Source organism: Schistocerca piceifrons, chromosome 8, assembly GCF_021461385.2.
Source record: "Schistocerca piceifrons isolate TAMUIC-IGC-003096 chromosome 8, iqSchPice1.1, whole genome shotgun sequence".
NCBI classification, from domain to species: Eukaryota; Metazoa; Arthropoda; class Insecta; order Orthoptera; family Acrididae; genus Schistocerca; species Schistocerca piceifrons.
Window position 1 is genome coordinate 429013396 of NC_060145.1, and position 26311 is coordinate 429039706.

A 26311-nucleotide genomic window follows, 5' to 3' on the forward strand; every position below is an offset into this window, starting at 1 on the left:
AAACCAACTATTCAGATACTGTTTGGGCAAGAAATAGCAGCTCACACAAATATACATATACACCAATTAACTTAAATAACATTCACTGATACTGTTGGTTTCATTTCTTCCTGGGTTGATTAATGCGGTAGCTTACATGCACCAATGACACTCCTAAAAAAATTCTATCTTCAATGCTCTGAGCCAATATGTTCCCACAAAAGATGTAACGAGTGATATCATGAAAACAATCTTAATGCTCTACTTCTTCAGTCACAATTTTTTGTTGAAATGAAATGATCGTATGGCATTTATTGGCCGGGATATCTCCTTCGGGATTCGGCCGCCGTGTTGTAAGTCTTTTTAGTTGACGCCACTTCACCGACTTGCATGTTAATGATGATGAAAATGATGATGATGGACACACAACACCCAGTCCCCTGCCGGGAATCAAAGCCGGGCCCCATCGCGTGATAGGCACTAACGCTACCACTGCACTACGGAGGCGGACCAATTTTTTGTTGTTGTTGATGTGTGTTGACAAAATAATTATTGTACCACATTACCATACCTATATAAATTAATTTACAAATAACAGAGCTGCATGAAACTTCTTTTTAAAATGCAACCACAGCACAAAAACCAGGTATTGGGCATATGCGGCCAAAGCAAAATTGATATATACATCTCGGTTATACACTTGTGACAAGTTAAAATGATGTGCAAGGCCAGTGTCCATGCCTCTAGTGGACAAACAATTCCACTGTAAAAGCATGTCTTCTACAGGCTCAAAGGTCCAGCACACAATTTTAACTAGCCAAATACACACCGCTGAGTTTACTCCACTAAGGAGTAGATACCTCTCATCTCAGATATCTGACAAGGAACACTGCATAACTAAAACACTTCACAAAGAAACTTTGTGACAGTTAACGGTACACTTTTGTATCAACAAATAAGATAACTCAGTAGCAGGTATCAGAATGCAGAGGAAGAAGATTCAGACGCTCACAGTCCATTGTTATATTGCATTAGACAAAGCTGTAAGTATTTTCTACAGCACGTCCAGCACCAACTGATCCACCAGATCCACTTTGTCTTTCCTGCTGCAAGTTCTCTAATGATTCTGTTCTTGTTCGAACTGATCCTCCATATGTTATCACCTGGAAAGAATAAACTTATGAAACATATCTGCATGTGATTGAAAGAGTTCATTTAGTTAAGCAGGAAAAAAAAATTACAAAAATAAAAAAAAATATAAAAATACTGACAGTTTCAAATGCCTCAGAGAATTATTAATTTCCACATTACTCATATCTAGGTTTTCTGTTGTTTCCCAAAACAACTCTATGTTGAGGTGATACCTTTCGTATGCCACTCTCTATCTCTAGACTTTTTTGCCACTGATGTTACAAGAAGACAGCGCTACACAAATGCTGAGCAATAGTCAACACATTCACAATATGACACAAAGGCCTAGCACTCTTTTCAGTACATCACATGATTCCGTAGCTCATGAGGTGACTTCTGCAATGTATACAATGAGATGCAATCTGTAAGACATCTATGTTCAAACCGAGATTTAAGGTGCAAATCAACTGAAATTTTTAATTTAAGCTAAATAACCTTCATTTTACAAATATTTACGGTTGTTTAAATACTTCTTATTTTGTTTGCTGCACTAAATACAGCCTGCCATATTCTACTTTTTATCACACAAAATTGCATCCTTCTGTGTCATTTTTTAAACAGTACATTTAAACGAACTGTCAGAGAAATGGATTACATATGAAAAATTATAATACCTCTATAACAAGTAAATTTTCACATAAAACTAAATTCCAGGATTTAAACTTCCATGCAAAAATTATACTCGACCGGTAAAAAAACAAAGTCTGCAAAACTAACATTCAGTGCTGGGAGAAAGAGAAATGTCCCCATATCATTGTCCTGAAGTTCTTCCTCTGTTTGATCCTCCACCCACAAAACTGTGATCACTGGCTATTGTAAAATCGTGGTCTTTTTCGTATATTTCTTTATCTGTATCACTGACATCTTCCTCCATCCACCAACTACCAATTCCATCAATCTTAGGATCATTAAAATTGACACGTTTCTGCAAATGCATTTTCTACTATGCTGAAGAAAACAGATACAAAGATCATGAGGCACTGTCTTGCAGACCTGAATATGTGTCAATAGTACACAAAGGTGATAATACAACCAACAGCGAAACATGGTAGGGTTGGTGATTTTAGGAGAGTATGGGGGTAGGGGACATGTATAGATCATAAACAAAGAAGGTGATAATACAACAGAGAGCGAAACATTGTAGCGTTGGTGATATAAGGAGAGTATAGGGGTACGAGGTGGATTTTCTCAGTTATTTCTGAATATATTTTTATTCTTATTTTTATGATATAGTTGTGCTGTTTCAAATTACTTGAAGGATATTTACTGACAGTGAAAACAAAATATGAAAAATAGTGAGGAACTCCAAAAGTGACTGAGTAAGTTGAATACTGTGTTACTTTCAAAGTTTTGTCACTCATAGAAGGGAGACACAGTAACTGATGATTTTATTTTTGTTTTAGTTTTAGTTGTCATTTAAATATCACTAGTTACACAGTTCTGTTGAAAGTAAATGTGGAAGGTTGGGTCACTATTCTGTCACACTGAAGCTAGTATGATTATATTGGAAAATTCTGTGTGGAATACAAACAGTGTAATACATGCAAATAACCACTTGGTGTACAATGGCAGCACAGAGTAGTAGATGGGGCTATAAACAAGAATTGCAACTTGATGGCTGGTTTTGGAGATTTTTTATTTTGTTGTGAGCACGTACACACAAACTGCATTGATCTGAAACAGTGTCAAGACAATGAAGCAATGTGTGTAGGCACCCTTAAAAAGAATGCACATTTGTTTGGAAGCACTCAACACTTTCACTATACAGTAATGGTTATGTTTAGTCATTAAGTCAGTACATCTTACGTATCAGTGCAAATTACTTAAACATGAACTAAACATGAAATAACATTCCTGCATCAATGGGAATCAATTCTGAAACGGTAAACAGGTCACTTTCTCAATCAAATGTAAACCTCTTGTCTTAATTGTCAAACAATTTGTTTTAATGGAAAACAAATATGAAAACATTTGCTGTATTTTTTAGATTTTTCATTGTGATTAAAAACAGAATCAGTTACCCACTGCTATTATTGCTGTGAAAAAAAAATCATCAATTAACTATGATCAGGTAATAATTATCTAATATCTAGAACACTTACAAATTTCTGCAGAAAAGCTCAGGCCAAATATCAATACACATTTTTGGTACATCTATACCGGATCTTTTTCTCTTCCAAGTAAAATTGTAATGACTTTGTAAAAATTAATAATATCAATATTGAATGTTGTTTAAGTCACACTTTCTTTGTCATGTAAAATATCACAACATAAAATTCAGACTAATGAACTTTCAAGAAATTTGCTTCATGAACTTTGTACAATTCCATAATGAAGCATGCAATGTACATGCAACATTAGGGGAGGAAGAGCAGAAAATATACACACGCACACACAAAAGCACAGCTATTTTGCCACAAATTTAATTTTCTTTTTCAATAGCAACACATCAGCAGAAGCTAATTTCAACTACGTTCAGATACGTCTACAGTTTTACTGCAAACATCATGAAAGCACAACTCTGAAAGCCATTTTAACTTGACAGCTAGCTTTGACAGCTTTCACGGGAAAAATTCAAGGCAACAAGTGAAGCTCAGATATAGGTAATCCATCAGAATTGTTCTACAGTTGTGTATGCTCATTGTGAAGAAGTGGAAAGCAATAATTCTCATATTAAACCTAATTATTTACTTAGTTGGGGCATATACTATGTGGCCAAAAGTTCCCGGACACGCACTGCTGTTTGTTTAAAACACTTCAACCCCGTAGTTAATTGCATGTAGGCTCTCTTTCACCTGCTACTGCAATACTTAACTTTGTGGGATGCTGCCCTCTAATACATCATCAAACATAGTATTTGGTGATTTTTCAGATTTCTGGAAAACTGTTCTGACATGCAATTGACTCTCTCACTCATTTGAAATATTTTTGATGGATTCAGCAATGGTCCTTTGAGGTGCTATACACAATAACTAAAAATTTCTTATTCCATGCTATTATCAAAATATGTGAAGCTTGCTTTCATAAGCAACTGCCTTCATTTTGCCACTGACTAAAACATGCTCAATAGCCCAAGCCAAGAAGAGCAGCCCCAAACCAAATTTCACTACTATCACAACACAATCACTTAAAAGCCATTTTTCAGGTACCAGTAAGATGTACAAATTAGAGTGCCATATCTCTTCATAAAGTATCCATTTACTACATGTGATAGCACTACCTGCAGCAACTTAAGAGGAGTAACATTTTAAATCTTATGATTAGTGGTTACTTGCCAGTAGCATCTGCAAGAAAACTGGATCCCATAACCACTCAAATAATAATTCTGTCACTGGTCTCTGAAACTGAACTGTAACAGAAGTTCTTAGCAATAGGTGATAGAGAGGTCTGACAATTGGCTCTTAGAGTGCAATTTAACTCTTCAGTCCTTATCAGCTAGTTTTAAAGGCTTACAGTACTGATGACTGGGTTCATTGTTTCCTTAATGCTGTTACTGTTAAATAACACGGCTAACAGTGGAGCCGGCCACCTGGTAATCCTCTCTAACAGAATTTCTAAACTTGCGGGTGCCAGTCTGTTCTTTGGCTCATTCACATAGAAGACATATCTCTGATGTTAACACATCATGCTTTCACATATATATATTAATCTGGTTTCACAAAGACCACATTTAATGGGATGCTTGAACACTTTTGGCCACATAGTGTTCAAATGTTCCAGCTACCAAACTATACCCTTCTCTTGATAACATTTTTTAAACTTACATTAGTCAATTAATCAAGTCTAACTTATTCCATGTTTGGAAATAATCTTTACTCACTTTATAATTTCTCTGGCAGTTTGACTTGAGTGCTGAAGGCCCCCTTCACTCAAACCTACGAATGTAGTTTTAAATACAATTAGACATAAAAGAAGCTGTTATGCAAGTAATTTTTTACTTATTACTTTTTGCCAAATAGCTATGCACTTACTATTAGTTGGACATATTAGTGATATCAAATATTTATTTCCCAGTGCCTTGTGATTTACAGCAACAAATATCAGTAAGCACTTTCTAGCTTTTTAACCTGATGACTTTATGGCTGAAAAGTGCCCAAAAAGAAAACAATACAACCAGCAGCCATATCTCTTATATTTCTTTTTACAGACTGGTTAGTCTGGCTCACATTAATTTTATTCTGACACCATCTTCTTAACAAACTAAAGATCAAACTCCATAGCCAGTTGCATTGTTTTCTCCCCTCTTCAACATCCGATAACAATTTTGAGTGTGAAGTGAGCAGGAGTAGCTTTATTTTGCCACAGTACCCATTGCTTCATTCCAAAACAATGCATTACAGCCACTGGTGTAACTTCTAAAGAGGAATGCTTCATAAACGTAAAAGACCTTAATCGATTTTTATAAACAAAATGACACCTTAAAACAATGCCCTGCTGATAATGAAGAATGGGAACCTACAAAACTATGGAGGTGCAATAGTTTTAGACACAATACATTTACTTAACTTTTTGCCACAGCAATTAAAAGCAAAGAAAATAATAGTAATAATAATAATAATAATAATAATAATAATAATAATAATGGTGTCCATAATTTAACACAACGATGAAAAATTGTTATGTCTGAAATTTGGACTAGTATGTTTTAATTAGGACTCTTTTCTATTAACCTCATTTCTTTATATTGGCTCACATTCTGGACTACAGCATTTGACCACAAAAAGTATGATATGTAACTGTAATGTTATATGGGTGTCAAATTCCTAGATAAAAGTATTTACAGTAGTTAAAACACCACAGACAAGAGAATTATCTCTTTGTCTGTATTAAGAGCCACAATGGTTGTGGTTTTATTACATTTCTTGGAATATATGTGGCATGGAAAAAAAATGTGTAATTCAAATAACATTCTCACATTTACATTGGTTAAAGAGCACACACATGAAACACAAATGGACTATTTATAGTATTAAATGTCAACCAGGATAATTATGCAGCCCAAAATACAGTTGCTGAAGAGTATTTCTAGAACATAATTCTCATAGATGTAGATATAAAACACATTATGTCTTCGCAACAACTCAAAACATTAATATTATACAAATAATAAATGGCACAAAGTACATGCTTCATGGATATGTCAATTTATTCAACTTCAGTATTTACAGAAAAGAGTGTTCTTAGTACTTACAAAATGGACACCAGGGAGATGCCAAAAAGTAAGGTAGGAAAAGGGATAATAACATATTTAATAATGTATTTTTCCCACACCCTCTCCATTCACAGTTCCTCGCAAATTCTTACACTTGTGAGACGTCCATAAGTAAAAATTATTAATATACCGTAATAGGACAATTTTTATTTCAGCTCATAGAAGCAAAGCAATTAAATAAAGAATAATGTGCAATGATGAGAGATACCAAGTTTTCTGCGCAGAAGATACAGGTTAAATACCCATAATCTCTTCAAAAAATATGACCAACAAAGACATTGAAGCCCTCTCAGGTCCCGGCGGCACGCAGCGCCGTCCTAAGTACTTGGTCAGGTTCGAGAGAGGCGCAATCGCCTGGAGTTAGGCGAGTAGATGCTTTCAGTGCAACCGCCTGTGCTCCCAACTGAGCTTGCCGCTGCCGACAGAGGCCCGGGAGTGTGCTGTCGTAGCGTCGCCGGCGGGAGACAACACGCGGCCACCTACAGTGACTGGCAGTGACCAACAAAGACCTGACACAACTAGAGGAATTCTGCACTGCTCCAGGCAAACTCTCCCTTCCCTTCTCCAAGCTGCTAATGGCAGACAGTGGTGACAATAAGCTCCATCCATCATGATGCAGTATTCACCTCCCTCATGTGCTGTTGTCAGCATTGGAATCTGTGCATTATGGTTCTGAGAAACCATTTGTTAAACTAAGATTTACACACAGAAATAACAAACATTCAGATGTTCATGTTCAAAGCTGAAACATAACCTCCAAATAATAATTGTGAGGCTTTAATGATTATTAATTAGTCCCTCTTTTTTTTCTACAAAGTATGAAGGGCAGACAACAAATGTAAAATTAATAGTGTCTGATCACAGAGGTTAGTTATCACACTGTACAAACTAGGCATATTGCCTTATGAGAAAATACGGCAATCATTTGTGAAAAACATTGTTTCTATTATATATTTCAGCCTTAGGACACACAAGTGGTATCATTACTGATTTCAGTTTCTTAGCAGGTCATCATCAGATGATATGTTAAAAAGAAAAATATGGATAGTATAATGTTAGGAAAATAAATTACAAACCAAGTTTTACACACACACACACACACACACACACACACACACACACACACACACACACACACACACGTTTGATTTTGTTATTTTTTCTTTTTAAACACATCGTCTACTGATGATTTGCTAAGAAGTCAAGACAGTAATGATACCATTTTGTGACCTGAGGTTGAAATATGCGTCATACTGGTTGTGGTGGTGGTGGTGGTGGTGGTGGTGGTGGTGAGAGAGAGAGAGAGAGAGAGAGAGAGAGAGAGAGAGAGAGAGAGAGAGAGAGGTACTTTTATGTCAGTGACAGTGTACGTTTCCTCATCCACATTCAGGACAAAAGTTTATCTAATAAAATCATATTGGAGGATGCATTTTGAAAACACATGAACAAAAATGAGGAGCTTGCAACACTGTCACATCACGCAGCGCATTGGAATATACAGAGAAACGTGTACCACACTGCACTACCGTACAAACTATTGTAGCTCACTGAGTAGACTGCTACAACATATCAACCTACATCCAACATGTAGTTATGGTTCAAATCCTCACCAGGTTTATTTTTTATTTTTTTCAGATGTCTGTTCTCTAGTTTTCATTATTTATAAGCAGGACATCATTTTTTCCCGTGACAATAGTCTATCACATGACACTGGGATCCATTAAACTGCATGCATGTGTCTACTAACCATGCAATGCAAAACCATAACTGTTCTTGTGAAGTTCACATAGGGCGGCTTCTCAATGGACTACAAAGATGTGTAGAGAAACATATAGAAGCATGTGCCTGTGAGCTTAAATTAAATAAAGGCACATTTATAATTGTAACTGTATATAGGTCCCCATCAGGAAATTTTCATCTATTTCTGAAAAATTTGGACTCCTTGTTATGCTATCTGTCAGACAGGGGGAAGCAAATTATTATTTGTGGGGACTTCAATGTAGATTCTCTGAAAGAGGGTAATAGGAAAAATGACCTTGAAGTATTACTCGGTTCTTTCAATTTGACACCCGTTATTGATTTTCCTACTCGGGTGGTAAAGGATAGCAGCTCACTGATAGATAACTTCTTTATAGACCAAGATAAGTTTAACCAGATAAATGCTCAGCCTGTTGAGAATGGTCTTTCTGATCATGGTGCACAGCTAGTTACAATACATGACATAGCTCCATTCAGCAATACTAAACAGTCCTCCAAAGTAGTACGTTCAGTCAACGATGTGACAATTGCAAATTTCAGGGAAAGCTTACAGCAGATAGACTGGGATGAGGTGTACCGTGAACCTGATGCCAATTTAAAATATAATTTATTTCATGACATTTTTGTAAATGCATTTGAAAACTGCTTCCCCAAGAAAATAGTTAAATATACTCGTAAGAAACCTTGTAACAAACCATGGCTTACTAAGGGTATAAAAATATCTTGTAACCGGAAAAGGGAAATGTATCTGACAGCAAGAAAGAGTAGTGACCCAGAAACTATCAAAAATTATAAAAACTACTGTGTTATATTAAGAAAAGTTATTAAAAAATCCAGGAGTATGTGTATCATGTCTGAAATCAGCAACTCTGATAATAAAATTAAAACAATTTGGAATATTATTAAAAGAGAAACAGGTCAACCAAGAGCAGAGGAAGACAGTATTACCATCAAATTGAATGAAAACTTTACGAACAAAAAGTCAGAAGTTGAAAATATTTTTAATAATCATTTTCTAAATGTTGTGGATATAGTAGGATCCAGGTGTTCATTAGAAGATGCTAGGCTGTTAATGGAAGAGGCCATACCTATGCAATTTGATACAATTGAAATCTCACCCACTTCTCCCTCTGAAATTAGGAAAATAATAAACTTGCTTAAAAGCAAAAACTCACATGGAATTGGTGGCATTTCCAGCAAAATATTAAAAGCTTGTTCTCAACAGATAAGTAAGATTCTCAGCCACCTGTGTAATAGCTCTCTGGAACAGGGCATTTTCCCTGATAGACTAAAATATGCTATTGTTATACCTTTGCATAAAAAGGGGGATAGATCTGATGTCAACAATTACCGTCCAATCTCCCTTCTAACAACTTTATCCAAAAATTTTGAGAAAGTAATGTATTCAAGAGTAGCTTCACATATCTGTAAAAATGAAGTACTAACAAAATGTCAGTTTGGTTTCCAGAAAGGTTTTTCAACAGAAAATGCCATATATGCTTTCACCAGTCAAATTTTGAATGATCTGAATAACCGAACACCACCCATTGGGATTTTTTGTGATCTCTCAAAAGCTTTTGATTGTGTAAATCATGAAATTCTGCTAGACAAGCTCAAGTATTGTGGCATGAGTGGGACAGTGCACAAATGGTTTAATTCGTACCTAACTGGAAGAGTGCAGAAAGTTGAAATAAGTAGTTCTTGTAACATGCAAAGATCAGCACATTCCTCAAACTGGGGAACTATCAAGAATGGGGTTCCACAAGGGTCAGTCTTGGGTCCTTTGTTGTTCTTATTATATATTAATGACTTGCCATTCTATATTCATGAAGAGGCAAAGTTAGTTCTCTTTGCTGATGATACAAGTATAGTAATCACGCCTGACAAACAAGAATTAACTGATGAAATTGTCAATACTGTCTTTCAGAAAATTACTAAGTGGTTCCTTGTAAATGGACTCTCACTGAAATTTGATAAGACACAGTACATACAGTTCCGTACAGTGAATGGTATGACGCCATTAATAAATATAGACCTTAATCAGAAGCATATAGCTAAGGTAGAATATTCCACATTTTTAGGTGTGTCCATTGATGAGAGATTAAATTGGAAGAAACACATTGATGATCTGCTGAAACGTTTGAGTTCAGCTACTTATGCAATAAGGGTCATTGGAAATTTTGGTGATAAACATCTTAGTAAATTAGCTTACTACGCCTATTTTCACTCATTGCTTTCATATGGCATCATATTTTGGGGTAATTCATCACTGAGGAATAAAGTATTTATTGCACAAAAGCGTGTAATCAGAATAATAGCTGGAGTCCACCCAAGATCATCCTGCAGACATTTATTTAAGGATCTAGGAATATTCACAGTAGCTTCTCAGTATATATACTCTCTTATGAAATTTGTTATTAACAACCAAACCCAATTCAAAAGTAATAGCAGTGTGCATAACTACAATACTAGGAGAAAGGATGATCTTCACTATTCAAGATTAAATCTAACTTTGGCACAGAAAGGGGTGAATTATACTGGCACTAAAGTCTTTGGTCACTTACCAAATAGTATCAAAAGTCTGACAGATAGCCAACAAGTATTTAAGAAGAAATTAAAAGAATTTCTGAATGACAACTCCTTCTACTCCATAGAGGAATTTTTAGATATAAATTAAGAAAAAAAAGAAAAAAATATTAAAAAAAATAAATAAAGTTGTTATATTAACTTAAGTATGTTGTTAATATAATGGAAGGAAACATTCCACGTGGGAAAAACTATATATAAATACAAAGATGAGGTGACTTACCGAACAAAAACGCTGGCAGGTCGATAGACACACAAACAAACACAAACATACACACAAAATTCAAGCTTTCGCAACAAATTGTTGCCTCATCAGGAAAGAGGGAAGGAGAGGGGAAGACGAAAGGAAGTGGGTTTTAAAGGAGAGGGTAAGGAGTCATTCCAATCCCGGGAGCGGAAAGACTTACCTTAGGGGGAAAAAAGGACAGGTATACACTCGCACACACGCACATATCCATCCACACATACAGACACAAGCAGACATATTTAAAGACAAAGAGTTTGGGCAGAGATGTCAGTCGAGGCAGAAGTGTAGAGGCAAAGAAGTTGTTGAAAGACAGGTGAGGTATGAGTGGCGGCAACTTGAAATTAGCGGAGATTGAGGCCTGGCGGATGACGAGAAGAGAGGATATACTGAAGGGCAAGTATGATCCAACAAGTGCCGAAGTGTTTGCAAATGCAAGGTGGTTGCTTTGAGCATCTCTAAAATGAACATTGCTTGTACATTTATGTACTGGCTCTGTGAAGATAAGCATGGATGCAAATGTACAGAATGGAGTTATTGCATTTAGATTATATGCAGTCTAGTGTAGTCTACCTGTTGTGTTTTTTGTACTTCATTGGATACAGACAAAGTTACTGTGTCCATTTTTATTTTCTATTGGCTCTTTTTTTTTTTTTTTTGTCATGGATGAAACACAAGTGGTCGTTCACATACGTAAGAAGTTCATGATATGCCGTAATGTTTAAATAAATGTAACAGCAACAGAAAGAAATACGCAAGATAGCACATTGTGGAGGTGTAAATTTGATACAATTAGAGGTCTTAATTAAAAAGTTCGGTGCAAACACAACTCAAACATCACAGAGTCTGCATATCTGTTCCCCGCGGCATTGCCTCATTTCACTGAGCTAATGGGACAGCTCTGACACAGTGCAGAGTTCATGTTACTTGTTTTTGGCCACACTGCATGCAGTTACAGCAGTACCAGAGCCTCATTTTTTAAATCGCATTTTTATTAAACCTATTGGTAGGACTATGTTTTACTAGATTCATTTTTGTCTTGAACTGGGATGAGGGATCACAATGCCAACTGCTAAGTGTGCCATTTTTTCTTCTCCCTGTATAATAAAAGAATTTTGGTAACGTCCTGGTTTCCAATGTTTTCAAGAATAGGGTACTACGGTGTACAGGGAAAGTGTGTGGATGGTTCACAAAATCTGCCATTATACAAAGCACACATGAAACGTTCAGTTAATCAGTTAATGGTCTCCGAAAATAAAGGAAACAAGACTTACAAATAATAACTATTAGCTACAAAACATTTGTGACATTGGTTGTAAAGCAGTTGGAAACTGTCTGTAAATGCTTCTTGTGGAATTGCTCAAAGCACTGTGGTCATACATTTTTGGATATTCACTTCATTACAAGAGAAGAGGCCTCATGTCACCAATATGATCTGGAGACCAAGAGACTGTCAATGCTATGCTTTTCGCCATCTACCTCACAAACAAAGTCAGCTGAAAAAAATCTACGATTATCACAAAGCTGATGGGGCTCAACCCATCATCAATTTCTACCTGACGGAGGTGGCAAAGACGATGAACATCATGCCATTGACTGTCACTTGGTCTCCAGATTATATAGGTAGCACCAGGTCTTATCTGCTGTAATGATGCAGATAACCAAGAATTCATGACAACAGTTCTTTGAGTGCTTCCAACAAGAAGTGTTTGCTGACAGTTTCCTACAGCTTTACAATCAATGTCGGATGTGTGTGGTGGCTAATGGTGATTACTTCGAAGGTCAGTAAAAGTACTTTGTAATTCCTGTTCCCTATATTTTCTGAGACCATTTGCCTTGTACAACAGTGGTAAAACAATGAACTCAAAGAACTAATATATGATGACTATACTGCATTAAATAATGACCACTAACAACAACAAGTGTGTAAAAATTACTATCTCTGACCTTTGTAACAATTCATAAAATCAAAGATAGGAAGAAGGGCAGCATCAGTCATAAGTTCGACTGTTTGTTATCAGTAATATCCAGTGGTACCATGTGTGATTTTATCTATGATAGGCTGTAATGAATTGGATATAATTGCACTGAAGATAGCTACGCAACAGCTGAAATCCCTCTGCAATAAACAGATTACAGATTTGTGACTGATGCTGCTCTTTCTCCTTCTTGGATCTCATTAATACAGTCATGGAGCATGCTGTTCCTGATGGAAACAAACCAGACTTCATAAAATTTAATTCTGCTTTACACAGGGAGCAACAGCAGAATTACATCAGGAAGCATTCATGAGACACTTAAAAATGTATTGTCTGTTTGTTCAACAGCATCCTAGAATGGATTAATTTTGATGGAATCTAAACAAAAGAGTTGTATTGCATTGATTCCCGATGTAAAGTCCAATAACAAATATAAGTTTGTGTCTGTATTTTAACCATGTTCTATATGTTTTTAAATCTCCATACAAATGCTACTTTTTTCCTATAAACATATTTTTTATATAAACTCTGATGCTTGTCATATTTTATGGATCTCAAGCTGAGATATCTCAGAGTACAACTTGTCTGAAATCATCTGAATCACAGAACTGGGCATCAGATACATAATGGCTGTCACAATTTTAAGAGCCACTCCATTTCATCCCTAAAAGTTTACTGATAAACTGTATGTTTGTCAGCATGACACTATTACAGGGTGTCTATGTGGACAAGGAAAAAAAATTCCCGGATTTTTCACGGATTTCCCGGTTAAAACACCTTTGATGTGCAGCAATATGTACGCTGCATATTTTCGTATTATGAAGGTATAAATTCGAATTCCACCAAATACCACATGTTACTTTCCGAAGCATTGAAATCGAGATTGCTATGCGGTTTTGTAAGCCACTCATCACTCACTCATGTCACGTGATCTCGCCAGCTCATGACAGCATAGGACACGTGACGTAGTCAGCCAATAGCAAGATCACTATTAAGTAGCGCGAAAACAGAAATAAGAAAAGTTAATGGTTTAAATTAATATACATAGCATTCACATATAATATTGGTCTCCAAGATTAATAAGCTGGAAGAGAAGCTAAGCTTCCACATATAATGTTGACCTTTTCTGCGCGTGATACACTTTAAGGTACATCACACAAATGTGCCAGTAAAATTTTTAATAACAACATAAATGTATGCTCCTCTGAGCTCAAAATTCTTCTAAATGGCCGTCCTCAAAGAGTTGATTTTTAAATGAGAGTCAAACACTTTGTTAGTTACAAAATTCATCGTTCATTCTCGCAAACAGTTCATCTTGCGTAAAAGGAAATTTGCTTTTAATGTATGTAACGCTTTTCAAACCACCATTCGCAATATTTTCCCGCTACCTGTTAGAAATAGGTTCGTTTCAGCAGTTGCAAGAGAGTGCCAGATAACAGTCATCACCGCGCGATGACGCAGGAAGGCCATATGTTCGTACGTGCAAAACATTAAAAGATCTTACATTAGGTCATAAAAGAAACAAGACATCAAAGGATACTTCAAGAGCATTGGAATTTTGTGAACCTTACTAAAACGCATAATTTGGCTTAAAGTGCAAATTCGTATGTCCAGATTCGGATGTAAATTTTCTTGGAGTACCAGTATTGTATTATCTCATATTTGGTTCTTTGTTATGGCATAATGTCATGCGTGCACTAGAAATCAGCAAACAGTTGAAACCAGCCAACAGTGTGAAATTAAACAGTTCGTTTCAAATAAACTGACTGCCTCAGCAGAAAAGATTAATAAAAGCCAAATCTCTTTAGCAAACCGACAAAGATAACTAGATTGTTCTGCAAGGCAATTAATGCTTGACTGTCAGAAAGGTGGAAATAAAATCTGAAACTAATGGCATATTTTAGCCATCCGTAATTATGTGAACGTATTTTAATTCATTTGCTATCTCCCGGTTATAAAATTCCGTTTTATCGTTTAACATGAGAGCAATAAACGAAGAGGAAACAACAAAATCACTGAACGTAAACACAGGTCATGTGGAGACGACCCACCCTCGCCACCACAACTCAGACTGCTCTGTGCATCAGGCTCGGATTTACTATATTTCCGAACCGGGGAAATATTAGGTAGTGGCGCCAAGCCACACTTCTGTAACAAAAAGCGGGAGAAGGTACTACTCATACACGACTCAACTATGCATGCCCAAGAGCCCGCCCGCAACTGCTCAAAGGAATCTAATTTAAACAGTTGTCACGTCACGCTCATCAGAGGCAATTTGTTGTTATGAAGCATTGCATAGTCTTCCAAAAGTCTCTGACACATTTTGCTGTTGGCAGACACTCGTATGAGCACCGTGTTTTGTTGTTGTATATGGCGCTTAAGTTTATTTCTCTCTCGTTCATGTTTTGTTGCTGCAGTGTTATTCTGCAGTAGCGGGATACAGTAATATCCTTTGTTAGAGTATTGGTTCTTACCACTCAAAATCACAAAAATTTAACTGAAAACTAAAACAATGAACAATTCCCGGAATTGTAAACAATTCCCGGGTTTTTCTCGGTTTTCTCCCGGATGAAAAAATTCCCGGGTTTTTCCCGGATCTCCCGGGTCGTATACACCCTGTAAAAACTAAATTAATGGATTCACTGTGCTAGATATTGCAGCAGTCTGTACAACCATATGAATACAGTTTCAGAAAAATTGAATGATTTGTTTAAGAGAAAGAGCTTCAAAAATTGAGCAACTGAATAACACAATGGCCTACCTCTGAGCCTTAAGCAACTATTCATTTGGCTTGCCACTGACTGATAAGAGTTGTTGGATGTCCTCCTGAGGGATATTGTACCAAACTCTATTCAGTTGGTGCATTAGTTGTTACTGGTACTTCAAATATAGATTACATCATTTGTGCAAATCTAAATTGATGGGGGACATAAGAAAACAAATAAGATAAATGTAGAAAATGTTTAAAAAATTTTTAAGTGCTTGATGGGTCTTTCTGGTAAATTGGCCCACTTACCATATAAATATAGTTAAAGCTACATTTTACTGTCAAATAATTGTAGAACTATGTAACACAGCATTATTTATTATTAAATTTGTCAATTACTGTATACCATAAGCATGTTTCGTTAGATTTCTCTTTATTCCTATTAGCTTCCCAAAAGAAATATTAGACTGTCAGTAGCTCAGTGTGCAATATACAACAATACGTTTCAGTTTTATTTTATCCATAATAGTCCTTCAAAGTCTGCAACAGTAAAAACAATGGTTTTGATGGTTAGACAGTAATACTTTGTGTACATCTGCATCTACATGATTACTCTGTAATTCACAATTAAGTGCCTGGCATACTTGCTTTTATACAATAACAGTAGCTGATTGATATCAGATTTATGGTGTCTTGTAAGATGTTGAATAACACGGGAGGTTACACAACTGTATTAATATTCCATAAAAAATGACTCTCTTGGCTTCCATTCCAACAAAGATGACATACTGCTACAACAACAAAAGTCCTGCCTACACATATGTAAGTCTCCTCAACGCAATGATAATTAACCATTCAACACACATTATTAAATGTTTGTTTACTCATCATTTGCTTTTACTATAGATACCAATGATCTGTGAAAGGTACCTCTGACAAATATGCATTGCAGTACTTCAAAGCATGAAATGTCATTCAAATCTCAACTGAATGTAAAAGTTATAAATGAATTCACAAGTATCTATGCGGAAAAATACAGCTGTAGTTACAAAAATGTGCTTGCTGACCTTACAGTAAAGTCACCAAAATAATGCAGAAGCTCATACATCACAAATATCACACTGAGATGACATAGTACATGTCATACAGACTTCATTATTGGGACCATTTCCCGAAACACGTCGTTTCTATGATGCAACAGCAAAAGCTGTTGTATAACAAAAACAAACATAATACGATCCCATGCTAGCAGTTGACTTTTCAATTGACTTCGAATATGGCAGCACCTAGGTCAGTTTATGTTGTTTATATGGGTTTCTGGTGGCAACTATCTATGTGTATGCATAAGAATGTGTGTTACCCAGAATAGCAGATCTGAAAAGCTCTATTCTACATTATGACAATAGTCTGTGATTGTTTCTGCTTCCTGCTTTGTTTCACACACCACAATGTTCACCTTTGTGACAGGATTTACAGAACTGACAGGATTTACAGAACTGAATGAATGACTGAATGAAATAAATGCACAGTGTGAATATCACAAGGCAAGTAAAAAAGAACCTAGGATGTACAGGAGAATATGGCAGAAATGAAATTTTGCTGTTCATTTGCTTTCTGCCTTACCACCAATAACTGTAATTTGCAGCAGCCTGGTTACATTCATATAGAATTAAACCTGTAGATTCCTTCCAAACTACATAAACTTGTTGGCCAAAGCAGATCTGCATGTTATGTATACAGTAGTCATTAAAATATTCAATGATACTGGAACATTGTACTCTATACAAATGGGATGTATTTGCAAGTCCATCCTATTGTGAGGGACCAGTATTGTTCACTATTAATTATTTTTATTCATATATTTATTTTTTGTGCCAACAAACTGGCTTTCCCTCTTCACTCATCAGATCAGATTTTGAAAAGTGGGTATTCACTACTTGATTTCATGAACAGCATGCTTTGCACCCATTAAACAATGACAGACACTCTGGTGGTACCTTGTGTTGGGAAAGATTGTGACTACGAGTGAAAGCTTAGAGGATTGAGTTAGCCACTGGCCGAAAGATGACAGTATGTGAATAGTAATAACACCGGCTTTAAAAAGAATAAACTGCGATTCAAAGAGTAATTTAAGAGTGAACCTGAATCTCTGGGGAAAAGAAAAGACTTTTTATAAAATAATGGAAGCAGAGAGGCTTTACTGTTTTATAATGCAGGAGGAATAATTCAGATTTCTGTATGTCTCACATAATCTAAGAAAGTAGTGTTAATTTTTTTTTATTCATGATATTTAAAAGAAAATATAAAAAGTCACTTAAAATTAGTGTTTTCTCATAAGTAAAACTTAATCCTGTTTTCTAATGTTGGCCTATAATTGGCATTAGTTGTGGAGAAAACCAAGAGGAATTTACACTTCTGATGTTATTGGTTGTAATGTTCTTGTAGACATAATTGGAAAAGCGATACAAATTAAGTCATATAACTGTGGAAATTATATCGTGGCTATGCATAGCCCTTTTTATATTCATCTATTTTATTAACCAACACATAAAAAATTCAAGCACTTGGCCACATTGGTGGTAGAAGAAATATGCACCTGCAGGAAAAATATACTTTCCCTGGCAACATGTTTATCTTTGTGTAGCTGGATAACGCAACCCACAAAGAAAGTAAACAGAGCTGAAATTCACTGTATGATTTAACTGAACTATTACACGTATGACATTCTACCCTGAAGCCAAGAATCAAATGTAAAATTATGGTCTATAGTCTCTCAGAGTTATTAAATACTTTATTTCCAGTGGAAGACATTAGATGTCAAGTTTTACAATACTAAATTGGCACTCCTTTGTGGGTAGCTTTAATTTGGACTCGCACTATATATTGGGAAATATAGTACTTTTTGAATTATTTTAGATATCAGAAGTAACATTTTTTCTCTTTCGCACACAAGATAAAGTTTTATGAAATATATGATCCACACTCGGTGCTGCCTAAGGTTTTTAATGGTACAAAAAAAAGCTCTACGAGATGATACAAGAACTAATGAAAATGTATACAAACACAGTTGGAGCATAAGAGTCTTTACTGATGTAGATCAAGATGAGGTAAAGCTAGATGAAATACTGTAAAGGTCAGAAGTAGACAGCAGCTACTGTGGTCAAGCGTATGTTTAGTTGATTGTAGCTACATCAACAAACCCTACAGCTGTTGAGTGTGTTATTACTGAAAAACAGTAATTATTGTGAAACAATGGGAAGACCAGGCCAGAGTGGTGGAGATAGCAGTCATGTGTGTGTGAGGTGAGTTCGCTTATGTGAATGTGTGTGTGTTTCCTGAGTGTTTCCTTTCTGGAGAAGTACTTGACCAAAAGCTCAACGCATAACAGTCTTTTTGTTGGGTCACTCTGTAACTCTACAACTGAATAGCAATATATCCTTTTCATAATATAGTAACTATTGTGATGGAGATACAAATTAACTGTTTATGCAGCACAGACAAAAATGAGTCATTGAAAGCTGACACTTACAGGATATGGGTTCCACCTTTTTGCAAAAATGCTGTTTTTCTTTTTACCCAAACAGATTTCAGCACCTCTGTGCCATCGTCAGCAGGTTTTCATTTACTGAAAACTGTAAAAAGTGAAAGTATTTTAGGTTATAACTGATTTAACAAAGTGAAGCCTAAAGAAAGTTTTTGTTTGTTTTGCTTCTTCCTGTGATTTTACATTATAGGGCTTTGCAGGACCAATGATATGGTGTCCTGCACCGATAGCTTGTCACCTGCAAACCAAACAATGTAAATGTAAATTTCATCGGCAAGTTTAGACATCTCTTGGTTTTTAAAAGACATGATTTTGGCATGTCAAAATGTTTTGGATATATAGTTGTTACTATTTCTTTCACTCTACTTTTAGGTTCCAAGGACACTGCACACACATATAAATGTACTTTGTGTAGTTTCTTTCTTTCTAACCACCTTTGTACTTCGCAAAACACAGTGAGCACTATGTTAATGTGTTTCCTAACCCCATCAGCATTCATATGTTCCCGAGAGAGAGTGGCACCGAATTTGAATTTTGTTTACTTTTTCACTCTCTTTCTGTGTGTGTGTGTGTGTGTGTGTGTGTGTGTGTGTGTGTGTGTGTGTGTATATAAGCTCCTTTAGCTGTTTGTGTCGCCTTTCCTCTAAAGTTCCTTTAAAGTGTTAAATAATATGCCTTTACAGAGAGTAGTATTTTCAGTTAAAACTTGCTTGCTTTCTGTATGTGGACGTTCTCTTCTACTGTCAGTTTGTGGTATACGCTGCAGCTGGATTTCAGCAGTTTTAAATCTGTTGCTATTGTAACTTGGAGGTAGTTATGGGCTAATAGGTGGTCAGCACATGTGCTATGGTTGTCATTATTTTTCTGTGCTCGCAGGTGTTTTAAGGTTCCTACATGTTTGCCCTATGTATACTGACTGTCAGGTGTTGCATATCAGTTCATATAGTCCTGATACGTTGAATTCACTTACAGATGTCTCCTGTGCTCTAAGTCTTTTCTGTGTTGTGTTGCCTGTCCTGTATCCTATTTCTAGTCCCTGCTTCTTCAATATGTTACCTATTCTGTGGACAATTTTTAATTGTAGGTGAGTATGTGCCATTTTGTTTTGTGTGTGTGTGTTGTACTGTTGTGTCTTGCATCTGATCATTGTTTGTATGTTGTGTTGACCTGAGCTGAAGGTTGGTTGGTTGTGTGTGTGTGTGTGTGTGTGTGTGTGTGTGTGTGTGTGTGCTTTTATTCGTTTTCTGTTTAAGGAAATGATGTTGGTTTTATTTCTCTATCATGTGCAGCTCATAACCATTTTCCTCTGCTATCTGTTTTATTGTGTTTAGCTCCTGTGTATGGTTCTGTTTGCTTATACGTGTTTTGTTCGATCTGTGGAGCATGAATCTGAAGCTGCCCGCCTGCTTGCTTGTGTGCCACTGGATGGTTTGACAGATTGAGAATGGTGGTGCTTGTGGTTGTCGGTTTCCTGAACATTGTGAAATCAAGGGTGGTGTTTGTTTTTCATATGGTGAGGTCCAAGACATTTAGTGTGTTGTACGCTTCTAACATGCAGTGAATTTTTGGGTGTAAGTTGTATATTTCCTTGAGTAGTTGTTCTATATATGTGTGCAGTTCATCAGTCAGGCATGCATATCATCGTCATAAACGTACCAGTACGTGACTTTGTATTTTTTTTGCTCTTATTATGTGTGTGAAGACCCTATTCTCTAGGTTGTTCATGAATATGTTGGCTAGGAGGCCACCTATTGGGGATCCCATTGGCAGCCCTTCATGCTGGGAATAAAATTCTTTGTTGAACATAAAGTAATTTTGTGCTGTTATGGTCTTCAGTACAGTTGCTATTTCATTAATGTATGAGATGGTGTGGTTCCTTGTTGCTTTAGTCTCTGTATGGTGATGTTGATTGTTTCACTTATTTGAGTACAAGTGTGCATTGATGTGACGTCAAATGATATGAGGCTTGCTGTGTCTAGGATGTCTATGTTCTTGATTCTCTCTACTAGTTGCATTCAGTTCCCTAGGTTTTTCTTGTCTTCAAAAGTGTATATATTACTTTATAATGTGTGTGTATGTCGGGCGAGGTGGTATGATGGAGCATACCACTGGCCTTAAAGGAGTATATTCTTTGTGCACCTTTGGTAGGGATTTTAGAGTGGGTGCCTTTGGATTTTTTTGTGTCATTCATTTTATCTGGACTTTTGAGAACGTATTTTTTATTTTTTTTTAGTGTCTGTTGGATGTTTCTATGATGTATTGCTCTTGGATCACTGGTCAGTTTGATGATGTTGTTGTCCCACAGAAACACTCATGTTTTATCTATGTATTCCTTTTCATTCATAATCACAATGATGTTCCCTTTGTCTGCTCTTGTTAGTATGGCATCGTTTTGTTTTAATTTTTGTTTTATCATGTTGGCTGTGATTTGTTCTGGTGTTTTTTCTTTTGAGATTATGGTGTATTTGTGTGTTTTGAATATCTGTGTTATTTCTGCAGCAACTAATTTTCTTGTTAAGTTTGCCTTAAAATTTGATGTACCGTCTTCTTTGTTCTTTTATAGTATGTTCAGATTCTGTTATAAGGTCTTCTTTTGTTTTATGTAATATGTGTCTGTTAATGTTGCATTTGGGCCCTTCCCCAGTAGACCTTTCTCTTGTTTAGTGAGAATAATGTCAGTAAGGTAGACGATTCTGTCATTGAATTGATGCTTTTGATTGTGGTGACTGTTTGTAATGGGTGTGCTCATACTGTTTATGATTCTGTTTAGTTTTTTGTTTGCTTATTCAGTTTTTCTTGAATTATTTTCTGTATGTGTACCTTTTGTCTCTCTGTAATTTTCTCCAACTGAGCTGATATTGTAAATTTATAGGTCAATTCTACAGGTTTGTACAAGTTTGTTTTTAAGTAACTGTTTCTTACTGTGTAATTCCCTAATTTCATGTTTTAGCCATATAATCTCCTCCTTCCATTTCACCTTACTTGATGCAGGTGACACGCTATTTACAAAATTTTTTCATATAGTCTGGAATTACGTTACGAGTTAGACAATTTTTACTAAACTGTATGCTGAAGGTTGTCTTCTGAAGTTTTATTACGTTGTTCTTGTATTTATGGTAGAGCAGAATGCCTCATTCGGCAACGAAATATTCATCTTTTGAATCTGCTGCTTTTGCCCTTTCTTTCCGCATTGTAGTTACAACTACAGGATACAGGTTCTGTCTTTTTACAAACAAACTGATTTTTCTTTTTGGACAAACATGATTCAGCACCTCTGAGCCATCACCAGCGCATTTTTGTTTTTTGAAAACTGTAAAAAGTGAAAGTATTTTAGGTTACAAATGACTTAACAAAGTGAGCCCTAAAGAAAGTTTTTGTTTGCTTGGCTTCATACCATGATTTTTACATTATATGGTTTCACAGGACCAACTGTATGGTGTCCTGATAGCTTGTCATCTGCAAACCAACCCATGTAAATGTACGTATCATTGGCAGGTTAACATATCTCTTGATTTTTGAAATAATAATTGTTATTACTTCTATCCTTCCTCTTTTAAATCCCAAGGAGACTGCACACACATATTAATGTACTTTGTGTAGCTTCTTTCTTTATGAATGCCTTTTTACTTTGCAAAACACAGTGAGCACTATGCCATCGTGTTTCCTAATCACGTTGGCTATCATTTGTTCCCGAGTGTAGAGATCCTTTAGTGCATTAAACAATGTGCCTTTACATAATGTAGTGTTTTCATTTAAAACTTGTTTGCCTTTTGCTATTGCCTTCTGTATGTGGAAGGTCTCATATATTGTTAGTTTGTGGTATTGTCTGTGGCCAAATTTCAGTATTTCTAAATCTGCTGCTATATTTCTAGTAAAATACTGAAACACTGTTATAAATTTGTTAGTCCCGGTCTTATGCAACATATACAATGCATCCCTACAAGATGGGATTGTCCCTGACAGACTTAAGTTGGCTGTAGTGATTCCTCTCTTTAAAAAAGGGGATAAAAGCATTGTTACAAACTATCGCCCAATATCCCTATTAACTACCTTCTCGAAAATTCTAGAAAAACTCATGCACAGGAGGATTGTAGACCATCTCAACTTCCACAGTATCTTAAGCAAAAATCAGTTTGGTTTTCGTGCCGGTCTTTGTACTGAACAGGCAATATTCTCTTTCAGCAACCAAGTTTTGGAAGCCATTAACAAAAAAATGTCTCCAGTGTGTATTTTTTGTGATCTTACGAAAGCCTTCGACTGTGTAAACCACCAAATTCTTTGGAAAAAGGCAGAATACTATGGTTTAGGTGGTACTGTTGGCTTGTGGCTGCAATCATATCTACAGGATCGGAAGCAGACTGTAATGCTAAATGGCTCTTCTGGAGAACCTGCCTCGTCTGAATGGGGCACGATAACGTGTGGTGTGCCTCAAGGCTCCGTTTTGGGCCCACTGCTTTTCCTCATCTTTATTAATGATCTTCCTCTTTGTTCTGAGACAAACAGCAAATTTACCCTGTTTGCCGATGATACCACAATTCTAATTGACGATTTGATTGATCATGATCTTGAAAAAACTACAAATACTGTTTTTAATGACATCTTAAATTGGTTCTCCTCAAATGGTCTCTCGCTCAATGCAGATAAAACTCATTATATGAGGTTCCATACATCACAAAGTAATCCCGATGAAATTAACATAAAATGTAGAGGTCAACCAATACAGAAAGTTGAAGACACAAAATTCCTGGGTGCTTACATAGACAGTAAATGTAATTGGTCAGTTCACATTCTTCATCTATGTAAAAAACTTAGCTCGGCAACATTTGCATTACGGGTAATTTCTTCAGTGGCTGAAGTTGACACTATTAAGGTTGCCTACTTTGGCTACTTCCACTCATTGATGTCATATGCTATCATATTCTGGGGGAACCAACCACTTGCAAAAAAAGTTTTCACCATCCAAAAAAAAGCAATCAGAATAATGTGTGGGGTCCATCAAAGACACTCTTGCAGGCACTTGTTTCGGAAGATAGGTATCCTAACAACTGCCTCACAGTATATTTTTTCCTTGCTCACCTTTGTGTGCAAAAATTATTCCATCTACCAAGACAACAGTAAATTCCATGGTTATAATACCAGAAACAAAAACAATCTACATTTAGAAATGAAACGTCTCACTCTGGTACAAAAAGGAGTTTACTATTCCAGCATTAAGCTGTTCAATGCTCTACCACGACATATCAAATGTGTTCATACAGAACTGCCAAAATTTAAACAAGTTCTCAAAGATTACCTGACAGAAAAATCTTATTATACTGTGGATGAATACCTGAAAGAAAATGTATACCATCACTAAACGTATTATGTCTAGAAGTAGTTCAATTGATTTTATTGTGCATTTGGGCATTAGCACACTTTTTGTAACAACAGATTGGCTGTACATGTATTTACTCTTGTAGGCCTAATATCTGATTTAACTTTGTGCTCTTATCTTTAACCTTTATTTGAAACTCCTTTTTCTGTCAAATGGTAGTTATGTTATCTAGCTGACATTGTATCTGTTACTGTATTTATAGTATGTCTTACTTAAACTATGTACAATTTGCCATTGAAATGCCCTTGTATTTATTGTAAGTTTAAATTGAAACCTGTACAATTTGACACGTTCCATATCCTTGTGATTGACTCACTAACTGGATCTACGGAACAAGAAATAAATAAATAAATGTAGCTGGGCGGTGCTAATGGGCTATTAGGCGGTCAGCAAATGTGCTATAGATTCTGTTACATTTAGTGCTCTGAGGTGTCCTGAGTATCTTTTTTTAAGGTACTTGCATGTTTGTCTTATGTACATTGACAGAGGTGTTGCCTGTCAGTTCATATATTCCTGATCTGTTGAATTTACCTATGGGTGTCTCCTGTGTTCTGAGTTTTTCTGTGTTGTGTTATCTGTCCTGTATCCTATTTGAAGTTCCTTTTTCTTCAGTGTGTTGCCTATTCTGTAGACGTTTTTGTTATTGTAGGTGAGTATGTGCCATTTTGTTTTGTGTGTGTGTGTATGTGTGTGCGTTGTTGTACTGTTGAGTCTTGCATGTGGTCATTGTTTGTATGTTGTGTTGATCTTTGTTGTGTAAGGCTTAGAGTGTGTTGTGATTTCATTCGTTTTCTGTTTACAAATATGTTGGTTTGATTTCTCTATGATGTAGGGCTTGTAACCATTTTCCTCTGCAATCTGTTTTATTGTGTTTAGCTCCTGTGTGTGATTCTGTTTGTTTACACGTGTTCTGTTCAATCTGTGGAGCGTGAATCTGAAGCTTGCTTACTTGTGTCCCACTGGGTGGTTATACACATTGTGAATGGTGGTGCTCATGGTAGTCGGTTTCCTAAATATTGTGAAATCATGGGTCGCATTTGTTATTCATATGGTGAGATCCAAGAAATTTAGTGTGTAGTCTGTTTTAACAGGAATTGAATTTTTGGGTGCAAGTTGTTTATTTCCTTGTGTAGCTGTTCTATAAGAGTGTGTAGTTCATCAATCAGGCATATTATGTCACCAACATAACGGTGCCAATAAATAACTTTGTTGATGGTGTTGGGACAGCAACCAGCCACAAATTTACTTTCAGCCCCAACACCATCAACATTTGTCTTCAAATAACAGCCACGGTCTCCAACCATGTCACCATATGACAAAATTGCAAAAATAAGTTTGTACTTTTTGCTCTTATTATGCGTGTGAAGACCCTATTCTCGCAGATGAAATGTACATTTACATTGTTTCGACTGGAGACGACAAGCTATCAGCGAAGAACATCATACAATTGGTCCTGCAAAACCATATAATGTAAAATCACGCTAATAAGCAATACAAACAAAGTCAAAAGATGAATATTTTGTTGCCCATCCAGGCATTGCCCAGCAAGCTCTACAATAAATACAGGAACACCTTAATGAAACTTCAGAAGACAACCCTCAACATACAGTTAACTGTCCAACTCACAATGTAACTCTAAACTATCTAGAAAACTCTCTAAACAGCATGTCGTCTGCACCAAGTAAAGTGAAATGGAAGGCAGAGATTATATGGCTACAACATGAAATTAGGGAACTA

General features: G+C 36.1%; 1 protein-coding gene across 1 annotated transcript in view; it reads right to left on the minus strand.

Moving 5' to 3' along the window:
* Positions 1–1010: 1010 nt before the first annotated feature.
* LOC124712058 (SH2B adapter protein 1-like) overlaps positions 1011–26311 on the minus strand; it is a 45839-nt gene continuing 20538 nt past the window's right edge. The window contains 1 exon segment of the mRNA XM_047242353.1: positions 1011–1142. Coding sequence (XP_047098309.1) covers positions 1011–1142 — 132 coding nt within the window.